General features: G+C 43.7%; 1 protein-coding gene across 7 annotated transcripts in view; it reads right to left on the minus strand.

Moving 5' to 3' along the window:
* Nucleotides 1–1,128: 1,128 nt before the first annotated feature.
* LOC133370727 (sialic acid-binding Ig-like lectin 14) overlaps nucleotides 1,129–19,964 on the minus strand; it is a 34,009-nt gene continuing 15,173 nt past the window's right edge. For 6 of the 7 annotated variants that reach the window (XM_061597420.1, XM_061597426.1, XM_061597421.1 and 3 more), the window contains 10 exons: nucleotides 19,103–19,540; nucleotides 12,115–12,432; nucleotides 11,930–11,983; nucleotides 9,809–10,060; nucleotides 7,620–7,685; nucleotides 7,246–7,497; nucleotides 6,355–6,663; nucleotides 4,796–4,880; nucleotides 3,345–3,474; nucleotides 1,129–1,999 (listed from right to left, as the gene is read on the minus strand). In XM_061597420.1, the coding sequence (XP_061453404.1) occupies nucleotides 1,802–1,999; nucleotides 3,345–3,474; nucleotides 4,796–4,880; nucleotides 6,355–6,663; nucleotides 7,246–7,497; nucleotides 7,620–7,685; nucleotides 9,809–10,060; nucleotides 11,930–11,983; nucleotides 12,115–12,432; nucleotides 19,103–19,540 (2,102 nt within the window). In that variant the 3' untranslated portion in view covers nucleotides 1,129–1,801. The remainder of the gene's footprint in view (nucleotides 2,000–3,344; nucleotides 3,475–4,795; nucleotides 4,881–6,354; nucleotides 6,664–7,245; nucleotides 7,498–7,619; nucleotides 7,686–9,808; nucleotides 10,061–11,929; nucleotides 11,984–12,114; nucleotides 12,433–19,102; nucleotides 19,541–19,964) is intronic. The other variant, XM_061597427.1, reaches the window with a different exon arrangement.

Consider the following 19,964-nt stretch of genomic DNA (forward strand, 5'->3'; position numbering starts at 1 on the left):
CTAACAATCTCAGCACTCTTAACAAACTACAGTTCCCAGGAGTCTTTGAGAGAAGCCATGACTGTTGAAAGTAGTATGATACTGCTTTTGTATAGTGCAGAGGATGGGGCAGGGAAATCTACACACATTTCCTCGCATTAGCTACTTCTAGAAAAAAGGTAACTTCGAAACTGTTTGTGCCTGAGAGATGGCAGAGAACAGACTCAAAATAACAGCGTGTCTCTAAGGAGGACACAGTAATGGCGGGAAAAGATTAAGAAGCTTCATCTTTGCCATATTCTCTTTGAGACTATGGTTGGTGCGTCCAGGACGAAATGTCATCAAAGTACTTAAAGAGATGGGATGAGACACGAAATGAAAGGTTGAGGGGGGAAGTAGATCTAGGAGGCGTCATCTTAAAGGGTGACGAATTCAGATTTATAACCCACCTTGTCCCTAACAATTTGGGAAAGAGAACAACAGTGGCATAAACACACACGTACACACTACATGTATGAAAGACAGTTTAAAGTTGGCTTACTTAGAAACAGAGTTTGTTTTTAAACCACCAGGATCCCTGGTTTGTATGTAATCCTAACTAAGCTGAGATGTTTTCAAAGCCAATCTAAATTTGGCAGAAATCTGCTCCTGAAAGTGTGAGACGGGGTGAGGGGAGTGTACGAGCCAGTGGTTTTGCTTGGGCTCGTGAAAACCCAGCACATAGTACTAAACCATGGTTTTGCATTTGGGGTGAATATAGCCATTGTTTCTTAACCGACTTCAAAAAGGCCAGAGTTCAGTGGTAGTGCATGCAAAAAATCCCAGGTTCAATTCCAGATGTCTCTGGGCAGGGTTCAGACAATCCGCTGCCTGAAACCCTGGAGAGCCACTGCCAGTCAGTGTAGGCAGTGCTGAATTAAATGAACCAGTGGTCTGACTTGGCGAAAGGCACCTTCCTATGTTTCTAATATTGCATTGTTAAAAATGAGAAGAAACCTGTAAAATCCTTTGGGGTGTGGAAAGGGCTACCGAGATGGCCATCACAAATGGAGAAAGGACAGCAATTGTACAGAGCCACAGATTGCATGAAATTATTTCACCATATGAAGGCACGAGAGAGGCACGTCAAATAAATAAATAACACAAATCTAGAAAGAATTAGTGACATTTACTGAACATATTTAAAAAAATAGAGCTGTACAATATATGTTTTAATTTTTTTTAAAAGTCAAACTTTTCAAACCAAAGCTTTAAGGTTTTTCCCATCCTGGTAATCTCCAGTTGTTTTGGACCACAACTCCCATAATCCCTGCCCATCGGTCATGTATGATGGAGCAGATGGAAGTTGTAGTTCATAACATCTGGAGGACACTAGGTTGCTTTAAGAAGATGGTGCGCTGTTTGTGAACACTCGTTTTGTTCCCTACTCAGCAGGGAACATTCTGTGACATCACAACAGCCCAGTTAATCACTTTGGGGAGAGGAGAGGTTCACAGGCAAGTAGACAGGCAGATGAAAGGTAATGTCTATTTTGCTGAGAGTAAGATGGCTAACCAGGTCCATGAGCATTGCCTTCTTCCAGTTCCTCCTTCCCGGAGTATAAATTAGACTGCAAATGCCAGAGTTACTCAAATGGAAAACTCTTTCCATATCTGCCATATCTAAGGCTTCTCCTTCTATTTACCTTGTCAATGCTAAACCCAAATTGCTTACTATTGTAGCCCACTCCACTCACTCCCAGCTTCCATACCCAGCCCCTATTGCCCATCAAATAACTTTCTTCCATTATAATGGGATTGCGCCTGTTGAGGAACAAGGTTGTTTATTTCCATTTGATTGGTGAATATTCCACAGATTCCTCCTCTGGGACTGGTCCTCCTTTGCGTTTGAACTCCACAGTTGCATAGTGAAGGTCATCTGGCTCATCTGTGCTCGGACTGGGAAATCCGGAGATCTGCCTGGCTTTAGGGTTCCTCTCTCCAGCTGCTTTAGACTGGCCAGCATAGGGTGCCCTTTGACCCTGAAAGAGAAGAGAGAAGCTGTGGAAAAGACTGAACTTTTCTCTTGACACAGAGATGGGGAACTGAAGGTTTCGGGGGGTTGCATGCAGCCCTCAGCCTAAAATCATGCAACTCCCTTTGTAAATGGAGGTGGGGGGAAGCCAAAACAGATGGAGAGATGGGAGCAAAGGAGAGAAAGAGAGAGATGGGTGGCTCCAAATGGAGAGATCAGTCATTTTGAGTTTCTCATTTTCCCAGTCTAAAGTTCAGTTCCCCACATTTCTGCATCAATTTGCATTTTTTTAAAAAAATTGTCCTATGAAAGTTAATAGGCTTTTTAGTGCACATTGTTCCTGTTATACACCATTTTTGCAAGCAATTTCTTCTAATATAATGCATTTTATATGCTATTTTTGCTAATCAATGCATTTTTATGCACTTATTTGGTTGGGGAACTGCATCACAAAATTCAGCAAAGTGTGTACTTTAAAGGACGGCTGTGTTTCATTTCACATATTGCTTCAGAAAGTACAAATCAGGTAGGTTTGCATTATAATGCAAACTGAACTGAATTTCTTCACAAGCCCTAGAGGCGACACACAAAAACAGAGGGGAGATTGGATGGTGGAGAGAAGAAGAAAAAGATGCAGGGCTATGTAATCCCGCAATGCTACCAACTCCACCCACTTTTCATTCTAGATCCACCTATCACTCGATCTGGCTGTGTCCAGAGACTGAACACCAAAAGGTATTGCCGCCAGGATCAGAGTGTCCTGAAGACCTTTTTAATGCTGACAGGCCTATGCAAGCTGCTTAAGCTTTCTTGATTAGGCAGTCGTTTTAATAATGGTTTTGTATTGTTTTTATGGTGTTTTATGCTTATATTTATAACTATTGTTGTATGGTACCTCAATTTTTTTAATAAGTTGGCAGTACATAAATAATTTTATCTACTACATATTTTGGAAAGTTGCTTGTTCGCTGAGCATTTGGACACTTCTTAAGACATTGTAACCAAATTTTGCATTATCATTCCTGAGATCCAGGATCAGCTTTTCGTCTATACAACTGGATGCCATTTTGAATCAAGACGGTGGACTGACCTTTTCAAAACTGCACTGATTTTTTTGGCTTCTTAGAATCCTCAAGCAACGCCAGGTACAAGACTGCTAGTAAATAACTAAATGTTATTAATTCATTGATATATAATTTGTTAAATAAAGAAATGAGGTACTGCTGGTAAATTAAATTAACGAACCTGATCTTGTGTGCTTGCCCTCTGTGTTTAAGCACCCAAAGAACTATTTGCCTTCACTCTATGAGGCCAAGAGGATACAAGACAGCAAAACTATATGTGAGGATTACCGAAGGCATAATGTTGCTATAGATCAGGCTGAAGTTGTTGGCTCTCTGGTGCCCTCCATTGGCAGAATCCACAGAATCCACAGCCTCTACAGTGCTTGCTTTCGAAGTTGCTTTCCTCTGCTTATAAAACCTAAGCGCAAAATGACCAATACATTATAAGGTTCTCATACATTGCTTTTTGTGAGCTTATCTATGATTAGAACACCTATATGGGACCACTTCTGTCTCTTCCTTTAGAGCCCTCTTCAAAATTAATCTCTCCTGCTATATGTTTGCTTTCATTCTCAACCAATTGCTCTCATTCATCCCGTGATGAATTTGCATCACCCGTACCTTCCCTCTCTCTTATTTTATTATTCTCTCAAGTTTTTCATTTTTCAAAGCTTAAATTCAGTTCTCCACATTTCCACATCAGTTTGCAGATTTTTTAAAAATAAAGCCCTCATGAAAATTCATCAGCATTTTAGTGCAGGTTCCTTCTAGTTTGTATAGAATGTTATCTAATAAACACATTTTTGCAATTTTCCCAAAGACAATGCATTTTTGTATGTTTTCCCTATTAATATATGCATTTATATGCACGTTCACCCTCATGTACATATTTGTGTACATGTTACTTGACTGGCATACATATTACTTGGCTGGAGAACGGCACTGCACAATTCAGAAATGGGTGAATTTCAAAGGATAGCTGTGCTTCAGTTTGTGTAGGGTCTCCGAATGTGCATATTGGGTAGATTCATCTTTAAATGTGAAATGAATTGAATTTCTCCCCCTTTCCTACAGTGGAGGGAAGTGGCCTCAGGAGATACTCAAGGGCCAGATAAACAGACCTGGAGGGCCATGTTGGGTCCCCTGGCCTGAAACTTGCCACCTAGATTGTAAGCTTGGTAGGGCAGGGACCTGCCTTCTTGTATACTATAAAGAAGCACACACATTGATGGCACCATACATGTAATTAATAATTAGTACATTAGTCCAGTTCTGCAGTAGTGCTCCTCTGTTGCACAGAATATCGGGGGGGGTAAGTGGTGGTGAACCATGTGACAAACAATGGAATTCTTACTCAACTTCAGTGTTATCAAACAATGAAACAGAGCCCAGAGCCCAGCATTTGTAACCATCTGTTCAGATCAGCTGGAGCTGAAAGACCAAGTTTCTCACAAATTGAAAATTTGGCCGCATTTCAGAATTTGTGACCATTTTTCATGTTGAAACACATGAACCTGGAGGGACAGAGGACAGAGTCAGGGTGAGGCCTGGCAAGGTAAAATCTGTGTTGGGAAGGGTTTGATGTTTCCTGGCTTCAACACATCTAGTTGCTTGCTAGTTGCTAGAAGACTTGGTTTCATTGGTCAGACCAAGGGAATAATGGACTTCTGTTGTGAACCCAGTGGAGAGAGGAGATCCAAGCAAAGGAAAATGTGGAAATCAGAGAGGGATAAACTCACTTGATCAGGCACAGGCCTAGTGTGAAGACACCAACTGCCAGCAAAGCCCCACACAACCCGGAAATGAGCAGTGCTGAATGGCTTCCTGCAATGATAAACCAAGATCAGGAAATCAGGAATTGCAAATCAGGAATCCTGGCTCCCGTCCTCCCTTTCCCAAAAGCAGATCTGACCATTAATACCACCTCTTTGGGAAACAGGCTACCAAAATCTGCTGCAACTGAGCTGACAAGGTCATTAGCATTTGTTGGCTACTTTATTTTTAAAAAATCTCAAAGCAACTTAATAAGATAAAATACAAAGTTAAAATCAATTAAAAAGCCATTTTTTAAAAAGTACAATACAACATTCCTATAATGCTCATTCAACATTAAAATAAGGACAAGCCCTACTCTACCCCACGAAAAGATGAGTAGCACAGTTAGAGGCTCACTTAACTACCAAAACCCTGCACATAGAAAGGTCTTAGCCTGTTGCTTAAAAATGCACAATCATGGTGCCGGGCATATTTCCCTGGTGGGAGCATTCCACAAACAGGGTGAGGAGGGGAGGAAGCTCTGAAAAAGTCTGTTCTCATGTAGCCACCTTCCACAGCTTCCTTGGATAAATGCACACGGATAAGTCTGGTTGATGCAGAGACAGGTGGTCCTTGAGGTATACAATCCTATAATGTCATGACTCTCAGGCTTCCTAAATGTTGGATGGCTCTCCTCTTCCCTCTCATCACCTGTCTGTTAGATGGCTCAAAGATGCCAGGTGGAAATGCCAGAAGGAGAAGTGTCAGAAGCTGAGCTGCTAGATCAAACCACCAGCCCTCCCTGAGGGGCTGTCAACACCGTTGGGCATCACTGGGCACCTACCAAGGTCCGCAGCCCTGTTTTGGGGGGCACTGTTTTCTCCTGAAGCCCCCTCGCCCAGCCATTCCCCCTCCTTGTTGTCACTGCCTGATCCCCTTGCTGAGCACGCAGGCGAGGAGTATGAGGAGCATGGAGAAGAAACAGCAGCTGCTGCTTGTCTTGCCGTCCACCTCTTACTGGTGGTGTAAATTGGGACCAGAAGGTGGGGACATGCCAGTGGGCAGCAAGGAGGAGGTGAGCCCACCCACACCAGAAGGGAGGCTCAGTAAGGGCATCTTGCCCAAGATTTGCACACCCACAAAGGTGGAGCTGGCTTCACCTCCTTGTAAGAGAAAGGTTGCTGCACAAGGTCTGGCAAAATGTCACAGGCTAGTGATTTCAAAGGAAAATGTTCATACAGACCAGAACTGTCATAAAGGACAGTATGACGTTTCTTTCTTTTTGCTTTTAAAATAACATTGGGACTACAGTCTGAATGAATGCAAAAAATTAAGATGTCCGGTCTAGTTTTAATAGCCTTTACTGTCAGCAAGGGTGGGAGGGGTGGGGCACCACATTGGCTATCCCTGGACTAATGAAATAAATGAGATTTTCTTGCAATTAAGTATACTTTAGGATTGGGCTGTTAATCTACCTCTTTGGAATTTTATAATATCAGCAGGAAAGCACAGGTCAGGAATCCATAATCTGGTGGAGTCTCACCTGTTTTCAAGGAATTAAGCAGGAAATGTGTTGTGTAGACTCCAAAAGAATTCTTCCCAAGGCAGATGATGCTGTGGTCCCCCTCTGGACTGCCTGTCCAGCATAGGGAGCTGGTGACCTCATTCCCCTGGATGGAGAAAGAGACCTTCTGGTTTGTTCTGCTGCTGTTCTCAGTCACAATCTTCCCGTCTACTTGCCAGTGGATCTGAGGTAGAGGCTGGGAGTGCAGGGAACAGTTGCAGAGAAGGTCATTGTCTTCACGCCAACAGGTAGTGTTTGCGTGGGGGTTTCTGCTGAGCTTGGGAGCATCTGAAGAGAACCGAACAACCACTGTGAATTAATTCAGATCCAGCTAATAGCTGCACTAGTTGCAATACCACAATTCAACCACTAGAGGCACCTGGGACAAGACACTGCCATGACCCTAGTTCCCTAGCATGGCTTCTACTACTGCATAAGATACATTCTAATTTATCAAATAGGCTTGGATCAGAATCTATGGTGTTTCTTTCCCCCCTTGGGTTTAGTGTTAAAATAATGGTAGAATTTACAGGCGTGATTTACATGACTTTAACAGCTGTGTATGGGGAGAAAATGAGGTGATTCGAGCTTGTCCAGGCATGGGGCAGCAACATGGGAAAAGTGGCATTAGTTGAGAGGTTCAGGTGCCTCTTAGTGAAAAGGGGAGTCAACCTCTTTAATTATGAATGTTACTCCAGACAGCTACTCTGATGGGATGAAACTTTTCTTGATGTTTAGTGCTTTAGTATTGAACGTACAGTGCATTCAGCATAGGGTTAGGGTTATACTGCAGAATGGGAAATCGATAGTCCTAACATTCTCCCTGCAGCAAGGATTCCCAGGGATTGACCCAGACCCTGACTCACTCACATGCTACATAGAGGTGGAGGATCCCCTGAGCAGAGGCTATGGAGTTCTTGACCTGGCACCTGTATTCACCCTCATCCTCAACTGTCAATTTTGTCAAATTCAACCAGTTATCTAGGAGATTCTTGAAGGTCCTGCCCTCCTTGACCCAACTCGCGGTGACTGGAGGGTTGCTATTGGTCCTGCAGAGCAGCTGCAATGAGTCGCCTTCCTGGGCCGTCAACTGGGAGCCATTGGCTACTTCCCTGGGGCAATCTGCAATCACAGTAAAGTGCAGTCACCTCTATGAAAGAGCAATCACCCCCTGAGGCCAGCATCATCCTCCAGAGGAGGAAAGCTCCTGATGCTGACTTTTGCACTCTAAAACTTTCTGGTACCTCGAGCTAGTGTTGGGTCCCTCCTGCGTGCTTGGGAGACACTGAACGTCACTGTCCTTGGAGGATCTGGAACAGACATAGCAAGATTTAATTAATAAGAGAAGAGCCTGAACACTGATGAGTTACAGGTCTTCTGGTGTGCAAGAAAGGGCCTCCTGATGCTGGCCTGGCAATGGTGGCTGGTGCCTTTTGGGAATGATAGGTTGGAAGGCTGAGAGACCAATGACAGGTGAGCCAGAGCTAGGCAGAGCCAACTAATGCAAGTTTTGTCCCTATCCTCCTCCCTGCTTTCTACAAGAACAGGGCTGAGACTAATGTGGAGCAAATTGACAGCCAGGGCCAACCCCTGGACTAGTAGTAAGAAGGCAGGCAGGTGGGGGCTGGCTAAGGGCAGGTGGAGGTCATCCTAATGGACCAGCCTCCACTGTCTGCTAGGACCTTAAGGCCAGCAATGAGCCTCCAAAGAAATGGTCTCCCCTTGCCCAGTGGGTACAGACTGGACACAGCAAGACTAAAGAGCACCATACCTTGACACAAAAATACACAGTGTTATTAATTGCGATCTAGGCATTCTACACCCTTGTTCCCAAAAAGGATCCACTTCTGCTCTCCAGTGTCTATAATGTGAATACATTGTGTGCATGAAATGTTGCACATGTTTACTCAGCATAATTATTCTGCTCCCATTATTATATGCAAAATTTATTCTGCTCCTCTTACTGCATTTTTGGAAAGGGACAGCAGAGGGGAAATTGAAAAGGAAAAGGAAATTAATTGATTTCTAAACTGCTTTTTTCTTTTCTTTTTTCCACCATGATGACCAGCAGCTTGCTTTTGAAAAAAAAAAAAAAAAAAGTGGAGAAGCCCAGTGGATATCAGATTCTGTGCTTGTTCAACAGTTCTCCAGCTATATGGAAGGCATACAATGCTGATGCTTGGACTATAATACAGTATCGAGGAGTGAGAGAATAAATTACTGAGCAAAATGGCTTAGGACACTTCCTAAAGGAATAAAGTAATACTTCTGTTAAGGTATCCTCCAGGAACCTTAAGGAAGGCTTTTTAAACGTGAAACTGACAAGCTTTGCTTTGCTATGGGTGACCTTTCAAGCCTGTGCCTTTGCTTTAAGGTGAAACTGACTAGATTGTGTCATTGCTTTTCTATCAGTCAATGATAGCCTGTGCCTTTGCTTTACTAGGATGAAACTGATATGCCTGTGTGTTTGCTTTGATTTAAAGAGATCTCTTGTTCTCCCAGGAGCTGGGGAAGGAAGGATCCAATATATTCAGAAGAGGAGGAGAAGGGGAGGGGGAAGGAGGAAGAGTGGGTGGGTGCTAGGTAGGCATGCTTTAAAGCCCCTGTTGAAGCTGCCCCCACCATCTAGTGGTCCTGTCCCTATTCTTTCCATGTAATTCCTACCTGTGGAACAAAAGTTTCTGTTTAAACAGTAATGTCCAGGAAAGTATCTGCTTTGTTAACTGAGGTGTTACTGTGCTATATAATATTCAGGCTTTTCACTGGATAAGCAAAAGAACTATTTTCTGCCCCTTCTGCTTAGAAAATTGTAACTCTGTTGCCGTTTGGGTTTGTTCTTTCAGGAGATGCTCATTAGAAGGAAAGCTCTTGATGGAAGAGGGAGGTTCAGCTGTCCTCAACCATCCATACCTTTTCTTCTAAAAATCACAGCTGCTTCCTACGCAACCTGCTTATGTGAAAACAGGACAGGCACTTGAACAGCAAACTTCTAGTTTGGCCTTTGTGTTTAAAAAAGCTGTCGTTCTGATTATAGGCTGCATCAATATGCCCTCTTACAGTGAACAAGGATACAGCCACTGACTTCCGACACTGAATATTTTCAGTGACTTAAATTTGTGGTTTAATACCCCGGCGTGCATTTCTGCAGTCTAAAGCTAACTTTTTAGAAAGCTTTGCAAATGTGTATGCTTGTCATGGGGTTCCTGAAGTTGTGCTCAAGCTGTTGAATTCTGCATTACACACTACTCTGTTGTCACACTCTGCAAGGCAACCCCAACCATGCACATTTCCAGCTGAGGACTTCGGCATGACTGTGGAAGAATATATTTATCATGTGCAGGAAAAACTGAGTAGGAATGCTTGCTGGGATTCATTGCAAGTCAAGCCACTTAGCATATGATGAAGGTCCCCAAGGAAAGGCCCCATCTCTCACATTGCACTTCCATGAAGAGCATCTTCCAGATCGAGCCATGAAAATTCTTGGCCTGACATTGATACTCCCCCGCATCCTCAGACTGAATGTTAGAGAGCAGAAGTGTCTGGTCCTGCGTGGAGCTGTTAAGGGTCTTGTTGCTCTTCATCCATATCAAGGTGGGATAAGGATTGCCCTGAGCCTGACAGAGAAGGCTGATGGTGTCACCTTCTTGGGCCACCAAATCCTCCTCTACTATCTGCCGGGATAAGTCTGTAAGAGAAAATTATTTTATTTATTTACTTATTGGATTTATTAGCCGCCCGTCTGGCTGGTTGTCCAGTCACTCTGAGCGACGTACACAAAAACGCATACAAACACATTAAAACAATAAAAGACCATTCGATCACAATAGGCTGGGGAGGCCTTTTGCTAAGGAAGCCTCACATATTGCTGAGATGTGCAAACAGGACAGGAGAAGAGAGGACCTAGTCAGTCTGCTGTCCAAGTGTCTGTTGAGGAATTATGGTTCACACCAGGCCTGCAGAAGTGGTGACCATTAAGCCAAACATAGCTTGCAGAGGACCAGCCCTGAAATGCAGCTATCTGTTTCAAGTGGGGTGGCCATGTGCCCTACTTGTCAGAGAGCAGTCCTCTATTTGAAGGACTTTCTAGTCCAAGACTGGTTTGAAGAAAGGAAAAAAGAATTCAGAAGGGAGAGCCGGTGGGGCCTTGAAGTTGCCCATCAACAACAGTGAGCACCTGGATAGCAGACTGAACAGGCACACAGCTCACCTGGTCACAGCCTTCCTGTTATGGTGAGTTGTATTGCGTTTCCATTTAAATTACAGTAATGATTGTCTACATTTGCATCCAAACATATAAATCAGCATATGGAATTGTCATGCAAATCTGTAAATTCTTTTGCCCTCTCTCTGGGTGCGACATGAGTGGCCTTCCTTGTTCCAGGGAGCACCATGAGGGGAGGGACTTGACGAAGGCAGGAGAATGGAGCAGCAAGGCTTTTTAAAGTGGTGGTCCTAGTCAGAGAGGGAGAACACCATTTGGGCTCTGGTTCAGGCAGCAAAATGCCTCGGACAAGAAGTGGCCATTTATCATGGCTTGTGAGGTCCCTGACAATCTGCTTTCCCGGGGGAGGGGGGGGGGACAGATTTATTGATCAAGCTTGATGGGTCAGGTTGTGCAGGTCTGGTTTATACTGCAATCCAGGGATGGGGAAGCTATGGCCCTCCAGATGTTGTTGGGCACCAATTCCCAACAGCCCCACCCAGGGTGGTCAGGGATGATGGGAATTGTAGCCCAGCAACATATGGAGGGCCACAACTTTTCCATCCCTGCTGTAATCCCTCACTCTGCTTTTAGATGCAGTTACTTTGGGGATGGGACCAACAGTTTCTCTTCCAATTTTGCAATCATACAGAAGGATCTCCCCTTCAGAAGTTGTCCCTCCAGATCATGAAGGGTGTGACCATGTTGAGAGGGGGAGCTTAGCATGTTTGTCCCCACTTTCCCTGCTCCTGTGTTGCTTTAACATATTAGTAGTAGTAGTATTGCTGCTGCTGCTAGTTAATTAATTTATATACCACTTAATGCCAGCATAGGCTTCAAAGCACTTTACAGATGGTAAAGAAACCAACTGCACAAACATTAAAATATAAGCATCCATAATTAAAATGCACAATAAAGCAATCTCATTAAAACATTAAAATATAAACTTCCACAATTAAAGCATGCAATGAAACCATCTCATTATATAAAACTACATAGCAATTACAAGGACAGACTCCAGTCAACAACTTGAAGGTTGCCACAATGGGGAGTAAATTTTGGTTTGGGTGCAAGAGTGTAAGAGTGCATGGAATAGCTTCTCTATGGACCCAGTTAGCCCACTTGCCTGCCCCCCCATCCCAGCCAGTGCCCTCCCCCCACCTTCCACCCTACTCTAAAACACTTTCCAGTGCATAATCCCCACTGAGACCCTAGCAGCTATTTGCTGTCCTGTGGAACATGTTGAAGATTCTCCAGATTTTCAATAATACACTGAAAGAAGTCAGGGACTCAGTAGTTTTAGGAGGTGGGGCGAAGGAGATGTGCAAAAGCATTTAGAGCTTTGTGTCTCACCAGAGTGTCCAGGCCTTGTTACGCTCACAAAGATTTTGATGTCCTGAGGTGGGTCTGAAACATAAGAAAACAGTGAGGGAAACAGAAGATAAATGGGGGGGGGATTTAATTTGCATGAGGTAGAGAGAATTGCTGAAAGTTCATGAGGGGAGGAAAGGCAAAACAGAATTAAGAGAGCTACTCACAGGTAACATCCAGATGGATGGTGTTCTCAACTGCTTTCGAATAGATTGCTGGGTAAGAGACACGGCAAGTGAGGGCTTTGCCTTGGTGCTCCAGGAGGGGTGTGAAGGTGAAGCCAGAAGCAAAGGTCCAGCTCCCGTTGCTGTGTTGATAGTTCTGTGGAGACCCTGTGGACCCTATTAACTTAGTATTCCAGGAGATTTTGGGCCAGTTTTTTGGGTGGGTCCATGAGCAGGTCCCTGGTGCCTGGCAAGTGAGAGTGATGCTCTTCCCCAAAACAAGCTCAGAGGAGTTCAGGATCTTTGGTTTCTCTGTCAGCTCTGAGCAAACAAAAGTCCCCATGAAGGAATGAGAAGAAAAGTCACAGATATTAACTGGGAAACAGGATACATGATACCTGAATTATGCATGGTCACTAGGACTATTCTACCCACACACACACACACACAAGCCTGTCATTCTTTATCTTTTCCATTAACAGGGACTTTATGTATCTCTCGTGGCATCCAGGGTCTCAGGGAGTTTTACACTCCTTTACTTTTTTGGGAGCCAGGTCCCAGTGGGGTCTTTACGTCTCCAGCTTCCTAAGAGCCAATCAGCACGAGAGGGGAGTGTGTTAGCCACTGCAAAGAGTCTTTTAACTTGCTTTCTTGTCCCTTCCCACTGATTGGAGCCAATCACAGGGAAGGGAGGTGGGTTAGCCACTGACTCTTCAATAATTCAAGCAGTGAGAAAAACAGTCAAATGGTGGATCTCTTCTCAATCACCCCAGAGTGCAGGACATGGAATAAAGAGCTCAAATTGCAAGAAGACAGATTCCAACAGAACATCAGGAAAAGCTTCCTAACTGTTAGAGGGGTACAACAATGGAACCAATGACCTAGGGAGGTGGTGGGCTCTCCAACACTGGAGGCATTCAAGAGGCAACTGGACAGCCTCCTCTGTTGGGTACGCTTTAATTTGGATTCCTGCACTGAGCAGGGGATTGGACTCAATGGCCTTATAGGCCCCTTCCAACTCTACGTTTCTATGATTCTATGAAGTTAAAGGGGAAATGTTAGTGACTCCTCCCATTTATCAGTATATCCAAATAAGAAATTTTCTGAACATGCTGAAGCAGAGACAGGAAAAAAGAATAGAAAAGAATCTGAAAAGTTTAACCAGGAAGAATAAAATGGTTTTCAGAGCTATATCAGATCTTAACTCACAAACATAAAGAGATAAAACATAAATGGGAAAGAGACTTGCAAACAAAATCCTAGAGGAAATTTGGAGTCTTTTAATTTAGCCAGGGTCAAATTTCATGACAGCCAGAAATTACAAAGAAAATTGCATCACAATGGCAATGCAGTGGCATTGCTCACATCTTGGAAAAGTAGGATGGCAGGAGGGGAAGGTAATGGCACGTGCTGGTTTGGTAGCTATAAGAAGTGAGATGTCATACATACTGTTTATGCTGGGAGGGTAGAAATTATTGGACATAGTGATATTAGTCATAAATTAAATATTTGGGCTAAGATTAACTAAAGATCTAATGCTATGCTTACTGAACAATGTGAATGACACAAAGATATCAGAGAATATTGGTATTCAAGTATTATACACCTTAACATTGACTAGGACTATGTTTGCAAAAAAATTGTACTAACCCAGGAAAGTAAGAAAGAGAAGGTTATGGGAGCAAATGGCAATTGCCAAATTGACAGTAGTGTTAAATAAACATGGTCATTATAAGGAAAGATTGGATAGTTGGAAGCTGATGATGCAATATATTAAAAGAAAACTTGGGATAGAATGAATTGGAATAGATTATATTATTATAAAATAAGAATGTAGTATTAAGCCTTTTCTTCTTCTTTTCTTATACAATGCATGAAACAGAACACCTTTCTAAGAACCCAGGAATTTATATAACATGAATTAAATAAAACATTTTGCAGGGGAGGGGGCAGGAAACATAACAAGAACTTTATGTATAATAGAACTAAGAAAGAAAAAATTAGGAATGTCTGCACACCTCTGTGTTATTCAATTAACTCCACTGCACTATGATGCACTGATGTCAGAGGACTGCCAGGCAGTGTCTGAATGAAGCAGTAGCAACTCCGTAGGTGGTGTTGGTGGACTCCAATAGCTCCTGCCTAGAGCTGCACTGCAGTACTTGTGGAAATGGGGAGAAGCCAAAAGAAGATCCCTTGACCTACAGTGAACACTGCCGTTTTTTCTAAGCATAGGCAGGGACCAGCCAATCGTGAAATAGGAATCACTTGCACAGACATTTAGAAGCTGTTGCTGGAGTTTGCAGTCATTCCAAGATTCAACAGGCGTTCCCATCAGTAACTGCAATTGAGATTTGGATATCTGTTGGTTGCAATGAATAGGGACCATGTTATAGGTGCTCCCTATGTAGGGTTGCCATATTCCAGTTCCACAAATCTGGGCAGGCTAATCTGCATATTATGCAAATTATTTGCAAATTATTTGCATATTGATATTTGGATTGTCCAGTTGGCTGATTGGCTGCAATCCTGAATGGACGGGGTTAAGCTACAAAGTGCTGTAAAGTACTGTTTAAAGAAAGATTTAACAGTCGGGGGGGCGGCTGACGTTTTTATGCATATGTTGAGAACCGCACCACCCAGAAACTTACTTTTTTTTTAAATTAAAGCTGAGAATCCGGGCCACCTAATGGGCTAAACGGGTGCTGGGTGGCATGCAAAGAATCCGGGTAAAACCCGGCTAACCGGGCAATATGGCAACCCTATCCCTATGCCTTTAGCCTCTAATGTGACTGTATTTCAGTTCTCTCAGTTTCTCATTTTTCCAATCTTAAATTCAGTTCTCCACATTTCTGCAGTAATATGAGATTCTTTTTTAAAATCCTCATGAAATTTCTCCAGCATTTTGATGCAAATTTCTCCTAATAAACACATTTTTGTAGGCAGTTTTGTCAAATGTGCACATTTTTGCAAGCTGTTTCTTGTCATGTAATGCATTTTTGCATGTTATTTTAACTCATTTATAACTTTTATGTGCACTATTTCCTAATATATGCATTTTTGAAAATGTTGGGTTGGTGAACTGCATCACAAGATTTGAATAAGTGCAAATTTCAAAGGAGGGCTGTGTTTCAGTTATATTGTTTCAGAAAGTGTGAATTTGATAGATTCAGCTTAAAATGCAAACCAAATCAGAATTCTTGACCTTCCCTAGCTTGGGGAGGGCAATATCTAGCTGATAGGGAAAGGGTTAAGAGCCCCTTCCTGCTGCTCTGACCAGGTTTGAAGCCTTTTAAGAACTGTCTGTGACCCTTCCCGTGACTCTCTTGTGTAAAGTCTGGGTTGGCCCTGAGCTGTCATTCCCACCGGAGAATTATTATTATTATTATTATTATTATTATTATTATTATTATTATTACTCTTTATTTTTACCCCGCCCTTTTTCCAGAACTGGAACTCAGGGCAGCTTACAAATAAAAACTACACACAGGTAAAAAAACATACAAAAATATACAATTAAAATAGAATTAAACTATTTGTAACATTAAAACCATGAAACATACACTTAAAATACTAAGACAATTTAAAACATTAAGAATAGGACCATAGAACAATACAACAGACCTTATGAGGTCCTATCTTAAACATCTTCTAGTCCAAAAGCCTGTCGGAATAAAAAAGTCTTTGCCTGCCGATGGAAGGATAGCAAGGAAGGGGCCATTCGTGCTTCCCTGGGAAGAGAGTTCCAGAACCTGGGGGCAGCCACCGAGAAGGCCCTATCTCGCGTCCTCACCAAACACGCTTGCGAAGGTGTTGGGACTGAGAGAAGACCCTCTCCTGAGGATCTCAATGCCCGGGCAGGCTCATATGGGGAGATACGGTCTGACAAATAGCCTGGACCTAGGCCGTATAGAGCTTTATAGGTCAAAACCAGCACTTTGAATTGTGACCGGAAACAAACTGGCAGCCAGTGGAGCTGTCGTAACAAGGGGGTTGTTTGGTCCCTGTAACCAGCTCCAGTTAGCACTCTGGCTGCAGCTCTTTGTACCAGTGTAAGTTTCCGAACAGTCTTCAAAGGCTGCCCCACGTAGAGCGCGTTACAGTAATCTAAACGGGATGTAACTAAGGCATGCATCACTGTAGTCAATCAGAGAGAACTTGCACATGAAATGTAATTTGAGCTATTCCATGGTTCCCACTTGTAAATTGACAGCAGCAGTTAAAATGCTCCCACCCTGTCTAGGGGCCCAAGGTCTCGCCTCTGACTGATTCCTTCCTTCCCCACTGTCTATCACATTTTCTCCCACAACAGAACAGAGGTCATGGGAACAACCATAGCTCAGCAGTAGAGCATCTGCCTTTCCTGTAGAAGGTCCCAGGTTCAATCGTCAACACCTCCAGGTACAGCTGCAGATGCCTGAAAACCTGGAGAGCTGCTGCGAGTCAGAGTAGACAATATTGAGCTAGATGGACCAATGGCCTGACTCAGTATAAGGCAGCTTCCTCTGCTCCTGACGGCAGCGAGCTCAGCTATTGCAACACTGACTGTGAGTCAGAACTTTCATTCTTAAAAAAAAAAAGAAGTTCTAGGCCTCCTGTTCTAAAAATAATAACAACAAATAAACATCTCACCTTAAACCACATAAGCAGTCCACTTCTTTAAGAGCAGGTTGGTACTATTCTGAAAGAAGAGAGTCACGGCAAATTGCGCCTGGCTTGGTGGTCTTAGCTGTTTGGAAGCATCAGCACTGCAGACACCTCTGCTAAGAAGCAGCTTGTTCCCATCTATTTTCTGTTCCAAGCAAACTGAGATCTGGATTCTGTGCTGGGGCAGAGGCTGATATCGAAAGGCTCCTGTCTCGGGCAGAGGGAGGTCAGATTTGGCAATCTTCTGCCACCTCCAGCCCTAAGAACCTAAACAGAGCCTGCAGCCTAAGTACTTAAAAGATGGATTGCACACGCTGTCATTTACAGCAGGGTTGGGGGTCCTCAGGCTCAGAGGCCAAATGAATCTCATCAGACCTCTGTGTCCAGAACATTCCCCCAGCCATGCACCCCTCCCCATACACACACACACACCCATTGTCTGGAATGGGTCCTTGATCTGTGACAATGCCTCTTGCTTGCCTGGACGTAGAGATGTGTGGGGGGTGTGCATGGGTAGAAACCTCTGACTTTTGCATGGCTAGCAGGTAGTGTACTGTGGCCCGGTTTGCACATCATCTTAAGCCCTAGTTACACTGAACTATAGTTTAAAGGTGAATGCGCAACATGCTGGCGCAGGGGTCTAGCTTCAAAGGTGCTTTGCTCCTCGGCTGCTTGCCATGCTGCCGGAAGCTAAGCCATGGTCTGGCTTAACATTACATCTGAACCCATGCTCGTGATTTGTTTTTCTCCCAAACAAACCATCAGCTATAACAGAGTTTTGTTCTTGGCTTACTGCTCATGGTTTGTTCGGCAGAAACAAGCAATGAGCCTGGGTTTGGACATTACCAGAGATTGAGAAATCTCCGGCCTCCAGGCCAACTATGGCCTACCAGGGATCCATTTTGGTCTGCCAGCCCGTTCCTGACCTGGTTTGACCTACATCTGACATGATATGTGACGTGGGTACAAGTATGGCTTCAAAGGAACAAATAAGCTTCCTTTGCTTGTGCAAGGTGCACTCTCCTCACCCCAGTACCTGAGGGGTGGTAGGAGCACATGTTGCTCCAGGATCAAGAAGGGGTTTGCAGTGAAACACCAGTTAAAAGGGGGGGGGGACTTCCAAAAACCCCATCATTATGATGTCAGGTGCTGGACAGGTAGGCAGCCATGACCACATGACAGATTTGGCCCATGAGGGATAGGGCAGATATAGATCTGTCCAACCGGGGCAGAAAAGGTTCCCCATCCCTGCGCTAAGCCAAATTATGGCGTAGCTCCTTGTAGTGCAGGAGCAGGGGAGGAGCATGTTTTTAGCCCCATGAACCTGGCACACTGTGTGTTCACCTTTAAACCACTGTTGACTATGGCTAAGTGATGTGCAAACTGTTAAGAGTTTTGGTAGATACACATTGCAGTAGAGTGCAGAGATAACTGGTCTGTTAAGACTGGTGGTTGAAAGAATAAAGAAACATAAAGTTTATTACTACAAAGAGGTGAAGCCATATACGCTGGAACAGCCCTGCAGCTTCCACTCAGGGAGCCATTACTAATTAATTGAGAACAAAGACAGGAAGAGAAAGGCAGAAGGGGAGGAACAAAGCCTGCAAAAAAAAAAACAAATATTTGAGAGAAGGAATCAGCAGAGAGAAGAATAGATTGCCTTTCTGTCTGTTCCGCACACACACACATCCTCTAGTTCAGGTCATTTGTAACATGTGTTGGTGCTTTACTCCCAACACAAAGGCCTGCACAGAGATAGGAGGTGCAACTGTTGCTCCTCCCACTAGAGGCTCCGCCCAGTTTTGCTTCTAGCCCTGCCCAACACTGACATGTGGCCCCTGGAAGGTTGCTCACAAGGGAAAGGCCCTCATTTCTCAACTGAGACCAATTTTAAATGTGGCAAGTGAATATCCCCCTCCCTGTTTATACTACATCTGAGAAGGCTGTGGTGGGGATGCCAGGGGATGGAGAAGGAGGGAAACATGAACCTTCAAGAAATGGCCCACTTCAGGCCTTGTAATGATGCAAAGGGAACCAGAAGTGAAAGTGAAAGAGCCTCATGTTTCCTGTTTCTCCAGTTCATCATCATAATCTCATCCAAAACAGAGTCTCTCCCTCTAGAGAGGTGTGCAAGGTATTCAAACACTGAGAAGATACAAGTGATCTACGTTTTGGCATTGCAACAGTGGAGAGGAATGGGAGGCAGGAGGCACTTTCCACCTCTGCATAATCTCCAAAGCTGTTGCCACATCTGTAGGCAGAGTTGTTTCCCTCTTTATAGCATGAAAGAGAACAAAACAGTCAGGGAATGAATATGGAAACAAAGAAGTGGAAGACCTCATACCTGTCACAGAAACTTGAGGTGAAATAAAAGATCTATCCCGATTAGTGAGATAACTGAATCTTAAGTTCTCTCCTTTCTCAATTCTAAAATAGTATATCCCCTCAACTTGAAGTTCAGCATAATTGATGGCAAAGGAGCAATCTCTTTGAGCTGGATCTCCAGTTAGCTGGAAACGATATGCTGCGGATCTTAGCACTGTCTGCTGTGGGTCATTGGTGGCCACAAGGCTACCAGCAACATAGCGGGAGGAATAGTAGGAGGGGTCCATATCATGATGAGAGCCATCATTTTTAAACCAGTAGACATATAATTCCTGAGATGTGGTTGAGAACTGATCCTCATAAGTGAATTTGCAGGGAATGTGAACGCAGAGACCTCGCTGCACGGTGACAGAGTCTGGCACTTCCAGTGTATAACTTGAGACCTGGCTCCCCGCACCTGCCGAAGGAAAGAAGAAAGGTATTAACTGGTATGTGGACAGACTATATGAGAAGACCAGTTTTGCAAGTGACCCTCCTGCCATAGAACTACAACCCTTGGGAGCATCCCAGACATTCAACAGTATTAAAGGATGGCCAGAGTAGGGATGGACAAAACTATTCTCATTTTCCCAGGCATAAATTCAGTTCTCCACATTTCTGCAACAATTTGTGATTTTTTTTTAAACCCTCAGGAAAATTCATGAGCATTTTAGTGCAAATTTCTCCTAATAAACATGTTTGTGTGCAGTTTTGACTAATATACACGTTTCTGCAAGCTATTTTCCCTTATAATCCATTTTTGTATTTAATGTTCATGAATATATGCATTTTTATGATAACTTTCCCATAATATATGCATTTGTGTACACTTTACTTGGCTG

The sequence above is a fragment of the Rhineura floridana genome, chromosome 15, assembly GCF_030035675.1.
Source record: "Rhineura floridana isolate rRhiFlo1 chromosome 15, rRhiFlo1.hap2, whole genome shotgun sequence".
Lineage (NCBI taxonomy): Eukaryota > Metazoa > Chordata > Lepidosauria > Squamata > Rhineuridae > Rhineura > Rhineura floridana.